A 9,466-nucleotide genomic window follows, 5' to 3' on the forward strand; every position below is an offset into this window, starting at 1 on the left:
CACTGGGAAAGCCCCGCCCGGCACCAAGGGCAGCCGCAGCCTCTGGGCCCCACGTGGACTCTCAGGAGCCTCCCCCATGGCCACAGGGCCTGTGCGCTGCAGCGGGTCCCAGCCCGAGCCCTGCCAGCTCTCTGGTGCCGCCGCCACCTCCCGCGACCTGCTCGTCTGTCTGTGGTCACTTCCTCTGTCCCCCGCACAGGCCCAGAACACGCAGGGGAGTCGCTCCAGCATGGACACCAACACAGGAGTCGGGACGAGGCCGGGACCCAGGGACGGGACTTGGGTTCAAAGACGGGATTTAGGGGTGAGGGCGGGAACCCGGGACAGGACTCAGGGACATGCAAACACGGCCTGGGGTGGGGCAGGAGGAGGAACTGGACAGTGGCCCGGAAGGGGACAGAGGCTGCCAGGGACAAGCAGGACCGGTCAGTCCCCCCCCCCCCCGCTGAGACAGGCGCGTGGCGAAGGGACAGCAGGCGGGGGCTGGGCAGAGCCTTTATTGTCACCGCACGACCGTCTGGGAAGGGGACTGGGCTAGCCCAGGCGAGGCACCTGGGAGCAGCCTCTGGGTGGGCCACCGCGAGAGTGCCCCATGCAGGGGACACAGAGGGACGGCAGGAGCAGGGCCCGCCCTGTGGGGGCATAGGGGGACGCACTGCCTGGGCACTGCCACGTCTCCAGGGGCAGGAAGTCCTGTCTGGACTCAGCCTGGCAGCGCTGGTCACTGAAGGGGCAGCGCGTGGCCCCCTGGCCACCCCAGCACACGGGCCGCGTGCACAGGGCCCAGGAGAGGGACGGGAAGGCCCCAGACGTGGCCCCGGGACCCCGCTTGTCTTGTGAGGACAAACCCCAGCAGCCCCAGCCACTCGGGCGGCCCAGCGGAGGGTGTCACCAGGGACACAGCACATGGTGTGAGGGTGCAGGGGCGCGGGGACACAGGGACACGGGGACGCGGGGACGCAGGGACACAGACAGAGACACAGGACGCAGGGACAGACACGGGGACACGGGGACGCGGGGACACAAGGACACAGGGACACGGGGACACAGGGACATGAGGATGCGGGGACACGAGGACTCAGGGATATGGGGACACAGGGATGAGGGGACATGAGAATGTAGGGACACAGGGACACGGGGATGCAGGGACACGGGGACGCGGGGACAAGAGAACACAGGGACGCAGGGACACAGGGACACGAGGATGCAGGGACAGACACGAGGACACAGGGACACAGGGACACGGGGATGCAGGGACAGACACGAGGACACAGGGACACAGGGACACGGGGATGCAGGGACATGGGGTCACAGGGATGCAGGGACACAGGCACAGAGACACGAGGATGCAGGGACAGACTCGGGGACACACGCAGGGCCGCAGATGGGCATGCAGATGCAGGTCTTCGCCCAGCCCCGGGCAGTCACCCAGGTGGCAGGGCACGGGGTGGGGGGTGGGCAGAGCAGGGACACTGGGCCCACCCGGGGGCAGCGGCCCAGGGTCCCGCCAGGCTCTGGGAGCAGCGAAGGGCTCGGGGTGGGTCAGCGGCGGGCACAGCAGCAGGGCGGCGGCAGAGGGTCAGGCCGAGGCGCCCCCTGAGCCTGGCCAGCCCTCAGCGGCCCTTCAGGGCGGCGGCCAACTTGAGGCAGCCCAGCCGCTGGCCGCCCTGGCTCAGCACGCTGTGCACGCGGTAGTGGCCACTGCTGAGCCAGCTGGGCAGCTCCAGGTCAGGCAGCAGGAAGTCGCTCCGGGGCAGCGTGTAGGTGCCCTGCGGGGAGGCGGGGTCAGCAGGGCCCGCGGGAGCCCCGTCGCCCCCACCCGGCGCGTCCCGGCCACTCACCGCTTTCACGGGGCAGTGGCAGGGGAGCCCGTAGCTGCGCAGCGGCTCCGGGCAGGGCTGCCCGGGGGGCACGAGCATGGCCAGCGTGTTACAGACGTCCTCGTAGGTGCAGCTGCCCAGCTGCTCCACGCACGGGATCTTCACCCAGAAGCCGGCCACCTCCTTCTCCACGGTCAGCTCCAGCTGGGGGCGAGCAGGACAGTGTCGGTGCCCGGGCAGCGCCGCCCCACACCCCCGCGCCAGCCCCGCTGAGCTGCCGTCCACGCCCTGCACGCCGCCCACTGGACAGACACAGGGCCGGCCACGGCCGGGCATCGGCTCAGCAAGGGCCCAGGAGGCTGGAGGGGACGCGGGCAGCATCCAAGGCGCTCACATGGCCGGGTCGGGACAGAGTGTGTGTGTGTGTGTGTGTGTGTGTGTGTGTGTGTGTGTGTGTGTGTGTGTGTGTGTGTATGAGTCATTTTGTGTCTGTGTGTCTCTGTGTGTCCCTAAGTGTCTGCGTGTGTCTGAGTGTCTGCATGTGTCTGTGTGTCCATCTGTCTGTGTGTGTCCACAGGGCCTTACACTAACGGGTCCACACCCACCGCTGAGCCGCATCCTGCCCAGATGAGGCACTGGCAGAGTCCGGAGGCCCCAGGAAGACAGACAGCCGGCGAGGGAAGGACACACACCCAGCAGACAGGACAGGCAGAGAAGGCCCACGCGTGCCTCAGACAGACACAGCCCTCCACACAGGCCGGGGATGCGAGACGGGAAACCAGCAGCGAAGCAAGTGGGAGAGCGCCCACCCAGCCCCAGGCCGGCACAGCATGCACACACTCACACACATGTGCACACACATGCACACACGTGCACACAAACATACGTGCACACACATGCACGTGTACACACACATGCATGTACACACACGGGCAGCTCTGCTGCAGCCACAGGCAGGGACTCTGCTCCCCTCACAGACGGCATCCGACCACCAGGAAACCCCAAAGGTGCACGGCAAAGACAGGGGCACTGCAACGAACCCAAACTGCACGGCAGCAAACCAGGGGCACAACAAGGAGAGCTCAGGGCACCAGCAACACCAGAGCCTGGCAGGCAGCTGAGAACACCCAGGAGGGGCGCAGGCAGGCACACACGCAAGCACACGCAGGCAGGCACACACACATAGGCACACATGCTGGCACACATACATGTAGGCAGGCATACAGACGCACACACACAGGCACGCACACACACAGGCACACTCAGGCAGGCACACACACACAGGCACACACGCTGGCACACATACATGTAGGCAGGCATACAGGCACACACACACAGGCACGCACACACAGGCACGCACACACGCAGGCACACGCAGGCACACGTAGGCACACGTAGACAGGCACACACGCAGGCACACGCAGGCAGGCACACACACAGGCACACATGCTGGCACACATACATGTAGGCAGGCACACAGGCACGCACACACGCAGGCACACGCAGGCACACGCAGACAGGCACACAAGCAGGCACACGCAGACAAGCACACACGCAGGCACACGCAGGCAGGCACACACACAGGCACACACGCTGGCACACATACATGTAGGCAGGCACACAGGCACGCACACGCGCAGGTACACACAGACAGGCACACACGCAGGCATGCACACATGCAGGCACACATGCTAGCACACACACGCACATGCATGCACACAGGCAGATATGCATACAGGTCGGCGCACAAACGCATGCGCAGAGACACGCAGAGAGGGGCGGGCGTGCAGAGGAGCCGGCCCGGTGGGCTGTGGCGCGGCCCCAGCCGGCTCCCCGCAGAAGCACGTGTGCAGACACCGGCAGAGCGCGGGAGGCTGCTCCAGAGCACTGCCCCTGCCCGCCCCACAGCATGACCTCAGGTGATCAGCCCCTCTGACCTTCAGTCTAAATCCTGTTGCATAAGCAGGGGTCACAACCCCAGGCGGCTGGCGACTTGGGAAAGCTGCCGGCCGGGAGGCGCGGACCCTGACACACGTGCGGCCCGGGGACACGTGACCCCCCACGCCCCAACCCCATGCTGCAGTACGGAGGCACGACCCGGGCGCCGCTGTCCGCCTGCCCGGCCCCTCACCTTCAGGGGACTGCTGAGGGCCACTGCGGTCTTGGTCTCCACGCTGATGGTCACGTTCCCGGGCACGGCGATGGGGTCGGGCTCCAGAGTCAGGCTCCTGACCACGGCGGGGTCCTTCCCCTCGTCACAGTTATCCCAGGAGAAGCCGCTGAGCTGGAGGGCAGGGACGGATGAGCGTGTGCCTGGGGCCGAGCAGGGCTCAACTGCCCCGCCCCAGGGCCCCGCGCCTGTCGCACACTGGACCCCGCGCCTCTACCCCACCTGTGCTGGGAACCCGGCCGTCCCCGTCCCAGGGAAGCTCAGTGGCGCCACCCAGCTGGTGGCTGGGCTGCGCCCCACCCCCACCCCCACCACGCCAGCACCTTCTCGCCTTCTCCGGAGAGAGAAGATGCCGGAAGGCCCAGGAACCTGGGCCACCCCAGGGCCAGGACAGACAACCCAGACGCCGAGGGAACCAGAGCTGTGCCCTGCCCCCCAGGCACGGAGAGCCAGGCAGGGCCAGGCCCACCAGCAAACGCCAACCCCCCCCCCCCCCCCGCACAGGCCCCATGAGACACGCCCCACCCCCACCCTAACGACCCTCCACGGCATCGTGCCTCAGCGGGTCCTGCCTGGGCCCATCCCGGTGACCCCCCCTCACCCACCTGCCCCTGAGCAGACACTGCAGGGCACCGGGCGCCAGGCGCAGCAGGGGCCTGACTGGGCACAGGCCAAGGCCAAGCCGGGCAGCCAAAGCTCCAGGAACCTTGAGCCAGGCTCGGACCGCCCCGAGGACACGCTGCCCTGGCACACCTGCACAGTCACAGCAGGATGGGAAACCCACACACGCCTTGGGCCTCCCGCTGCCCTCTGGCCTGTGGTCGGTGGCCCCCATCTGCCCAGCCAGCACAGGCCGGAACCCACCACGTCCATCACCTGTGTCCTCACACACCTGGATCCCACACCTGGTCCTCACACACCTGGTCCTCACACACCTGCATCCTCACACACCTGGAGCCCACACCTGTGTCCTCACACACCTGGATCCCACACCTGGTCCTCACACACCTGGATCCCACACCTGGTCCTCACACACCTGGACTCCCACACCTGGTCCTCACACACCTGGACTCCCACACCTGTGTCCTCACACACCTGGACTCCCACACCTGATCCTCACACACCTGGACTCCCACACCTGTGTCCTCACACACCTGGACTCCCACACCTGTGTCCTCACACACCTGGATTCCACACATGGTCCTCACACACCTGGATCCCACACATGGTCCTCACACACCTGGATCCCACACCTGGTCCTCACACACCTGGATCCCATATCTGGTCCTCACACACCTGGACTCCCACACCTGATCCTCACATACCTGGATCCCACACCTGGTCCTCACACACCTGGACTCCCACACCTGTGTCCTCACACACCTGGACTCCCACGCCTGTGTCCTCACACACCTGGAGCCCACACATGGTCCTCACACACCTGGATCCCACACATGGTCCTCACACACCTGGATCCCACACCTGGTCCTCACACACCTGGATCCCACACCTGGTCCTCACACACCTGGATCCCATACCTGGTCCTCACACACCTGGACTCCCACACCTGATCCTCACATACCTGGATCCCACACCTGGTCCTCACACACCTGGACTCCCACACCTGTGTCCTCACACACCTGGAGCCCAAACCTGTGTCCTCACACACCTGGATCCCACACCTGGTCCTCACACACCTGGACTCCCACACCTGTGTCCTCACACACCTGGATCCCACACCTGGTCCTCACACACCTGGACTCCCACACCTGTGTCCTCACACACCTGGACTCCCACACCTGTGTCCTCACACACCTGGAGCCCACACCTGTGTCCTCACACACCTGGATCCCACACATGGTCCTCACACACCTGGACTCCCACACCTGTGTCCTCACACACCTGGACTCCCACACATGGTCCTCACACACCTGGATCCCACACATGGTCCTCACACACCTGGATCCCACACCTGGTCCTCACACACCTGGATCCCACACCTGGTCCTCACACACCTGGATCCCATACCTGGTCCTCACACACCTGGACTCCCACACCTGATCCTCACATACCTGGATCCCACACCTGGTCCTCACACACCTGGAGCCCACACCTGTGTCCTCACACACCTGGATCCCACACCTGGTCCTCACACACCTGGACTCCCACACCTGTGTCCTCACACACCTGGATCCCACACCTGGTCCTCACACACCTGGACTCCCACACCTGTGTCCTCACACACCTGGACTCCCACACCTGTGTCCTCACACACCTGGAGCCCACACCTGTGTCCTCACACACCTGGATCCCACACATGGTCCTCACACACCTGGACTCCCACACCTGGTCCTCACACACCTGGACTCCCACACCTGGTCCTCACACACCTGGACTCCCACACCTGTGTCCTCACACACCTGGATCCCACACATGGTCCTCACACACCTGGATCCCACACATGGTCCTCACACACCTGGACTCCCACACCTGTGTCCTCACACACCTGGATCCCACACATGGTCCTCACACACCTGGATCCACACCTGGTCCTCACACACCTGGATCCCACACCTGGTCCTCACACACCTGGATCCCACACCTGCATCTTCACACACCTGGACTCCCACACCTGGTCCTCACACACCTGGATCCCACACCTGGTCCTCACACACCTGGACTCCCACACCTGGTCCTCACACACCTGGACTCCCACACCTGTGTCCTCACACACCTGGATCCCACACCTGGTCCTCACACACCTGGATCCCACACCTGGTCCTCACACACTTGGATCCCACACCTGGTCCTCACACACCTGGATCCCACACCTGTGTCCTCACACACCTGGATCCCACACCTGGTCCTCACACACCTGGATCCCACACCTGGTCCTCACACACCTGGATCCCACACCTGGTCCTCACACACCTGGATCCCACACCTGGTCCTCACACACCTGGATCCCACACCTGTGTCCTCACACACCTGGTCCTCACAAACCTAGACGCACACACCACACCCTCACACACCTGCATTCTCATACACCTGCATTCTCACACACGTGCATTGCCACACCTGTGTCCTCACATACCTGAATCCTCACACACCTGCATTGCCACACCTGTGTCCTCACACACCTGCGTTCTCACACACCTGGACTCCCACACCTGTGCCCTCACACACCTGCGTTCTCACACACCTGCATTCCCACACCTGTGTCATCACACACCTGCATCCCACACTTGCGTCCACACCTGCATCCTCACACACCTGCATTCCCACACCTGCATCCTCACACACCTGCATTCCCACACCTGCATCCTCACACACCTGCATTCCCAAACCTGTCATCACACACCTGCATCCTCACACACCTGGACTCACACAACGCACCCTTACACACCTGCATCCTCACACACCTGCATTCCCACTTGCGTCCACACCTGCGTCCTCACACACCTGCATTCCCACACCTGCGTCCTCACACACCTGCATTCCCACCTGCATCCACACCTGCATCCTCACACACCTGCATTCCCACCTGCATCCACACCTGCATCCTCACACACCTGCATTCCCACACCTGTGTCATCACACACCTGCACTCCTCTCTACACCCAGCTTCCTGGGACGGTCCGGGAAGGCGGCCCCAGGAGCCGGCAGGACAGGGTGCGGCTCCCCGGCACTCCCCGGCCCCTCGCTCAGGTGGGAGCTTCCCCACTCGCTCCACAGGTATTTATGGAGCAATGCGCCCAGGCACTGCCCTGCGTGCTTTGCTGGCACTGAGCTCACCGCGTGGGCGCAGCCCCGCACGGCCCGAGAGAACAGATGAGAACACGGACAAGCACCCAGCACTTCCTGCAGCTGACGAGAAGTGATGCCTGCGGACACACACCAGGAAAGAATGTTCCGGAGACAAGCAGGGCCAGAGGGTTGGGGAAGTTCCACTGCACCCAGACTGGGGGGCGGGTGAGGGAGATGGTCAGCCCCGGGGGCCGGGGGGGCTCTGTCCAGGGAGAGAGGAACACAGCGGGCAGCATCGGGGCTCTCAGAGCGGGGTCCCGGCCAGCAGCAGCAGAGAGGGTGTGCGGGCTGGGGTGTCCACTGAGAGCCAGGCCAGCGGGGGTGCGCATGGGGCCACCGGCGGCGGGGGTGTGCAGCTCTGGGGGTGACACGCAAGAGAGACGAGGTTCCCCAAGGCGGCTGAGCCCCTGGTGTGCGAGGGAGATGCGGTCAGGGACAGCGACAGCGAGGGGCAGAAGTAAGCTCGGAGGAGCCACGGAAGCCCCGCCAAGCGTGGCAGGTGCCCCCGCCCCTTCTCCCCCACCCCAGGCACAGTGCCCCAATGAGCCTGAGAATCCGACTGACCACTCAGAGAGATCAGGGTGCGCCCAGCGCCCGCTCTCACCAGGGACAGCAGTGGGTGCCCAACACCACCCCTGGAACCTGCCCCTCTCCCCTTGCTGACCGCACCCCGTGACGGCCAGTCAACAGGGAAGAGGAACTGTAACTCCCCTGTCTTGTGGCCGGGGCTCAGGGCTCTGCGCGCGGATGGCGCCCACCCTCTCCACCCCGGGACCTGCCCCACGGGCTATCCCAGGGGAACAGAGAGGGTCTCCCGAAGGCCAGCTGGGACAAGCCCACGGGCAGCTGGTCTCGCCAGCCAGGCTGGCCTTTCCCCCTCACCCACCGCCTACAGCGCGCCCCAGCCATGCCGTGTCCACAGTCCCCAAATGACCCTCCAGAACACCGCTGGGGAAGCCGGTGTCTCCCGCGCTCTCAGCACCTCTCACCCCCTCCCTCTGCCCTGGGGGCCTGGGTGGACCTGGACCCCGTCATCTCCAGCCCCTGCACCGGGCAGCAGCGCAGCCGCCTTGCAGAAGCAGCGCCAGGAGCGCTGGAATCCCGACCTGGAATCGCGGGGAACCCTGGAGAGCTCTCTCTGCGCCCGAGCTCGCTCGCGCCCCTGCACCCCGTCCCGCGCCCCTGCACCCGCCGGCCGCCCGCAGCCCGCGGCCCCCATACCCCGCCCCCTGTGCCCCGCAGCCCGCACCCCGCCACGCGCACCTGCACCCGGCCGCGCGCACTCCCACCCCGCGCACCTGCACCTCGCCGCTCCCATACCCCGCCGCCCCCTGCACCCCAGCCCCGCGTCCTCACCCCGCCGCCCCCATACCCCGCCCCGCGCCCTCACCCCGCCGCCCCCTGCACCGCGGCCCCTGTGCCCGCGCCCCTGCCCCCGCCCCGCGGGCGCTCACCGGGCGCGGGGCCCGGGCGGCGGCGGGGCCGAGCAGCAGGCCGAGGAGCAGGAGCGCGGCCCGCAGCGGGGAACGCATGGCGGAGCGCTCGGGAGCGGGGCTCGGTCACACGGCGCCGTCGGTGCTCGGAGGCCCGCCGTGCGGATCTGAGGTCCGGGCTGGGTCGGCGCGGCGCCTCGCCCCGCCCCGGGCCGCCCCGGGCCCGCCCCGGGGGC

At 66.2% G+C, this 9,466-nt stretch overlaps 1 protein-coding gene across 1 annotated transcript; it reads right to left on the reverse strand.

Annotated features, from left to right (window-relative positions):
* Positions 1 to 479: 479 nt before the first annotated feature.
* On the reverse strand, positions 480 to 9,466 carry GM2A (ganglioside GM2 activator). The gene is made up of 4 exons (XM_055126606.1): positions 9,252 to 9,466; positions 3,952 to 4,104; positions 1,842 to 2,024; positions 480 to 1,769 (listed from the first exon to the last, which is right to left on the reverse strand). The coding sequence occupies exons 1-4, from the start codon at positions 9,327 to 9,329 to the stop codon at positions 1,614 to 1,616; spliced, it is 570 nt and encodes a 189-aa protein (XP_054982581.1). The 5' UTR covers positions 9,330 to 9,466; the 3' UTR covers positions 480 to 1,613.

Source organism: Sorex araneus, chromosome 2 (assembly GCF_027595985.1).
Source record: "Sorex araneus isolate mSorAra2 chromosome 2, mSorAra2.pri, whole genome shotgun sequence".
NCBI lineage: Eukaryota > Metazoa > Chordata > Mammalia > Eulipotyphla > Soricidae > Sorex > Sorex araneus.

What these genes read in the sequence shown, in the direction of transcription:
- GM2A (XM_055126606.1), bottom strand. Translation starts at nt 9,329, where the DNA reads ATGCGTTCCCCGCTGCGGGCCGCGCTCCTGCTCCTCGGCCTGCTGCTC. An exon ending in CCCTCAGCAGTCCCCTGAAG is followed by an intron (nt 2,025 to 3,951) that starts GTGAGGGGCCGG and finishes GCTCGCCCCCAG; the next exon opens with CTGGAGCTGACCGTGGAGAA. An exon ending in GCCACTGCCCCGTGAAAGCG is followed by an intron (nt 1,770 to 1,841) that starts GTGAGTGGCCGG and finishes GCCTCCCCGCAG; the next exon opens with GGCACCTACACGCTGCCCCG.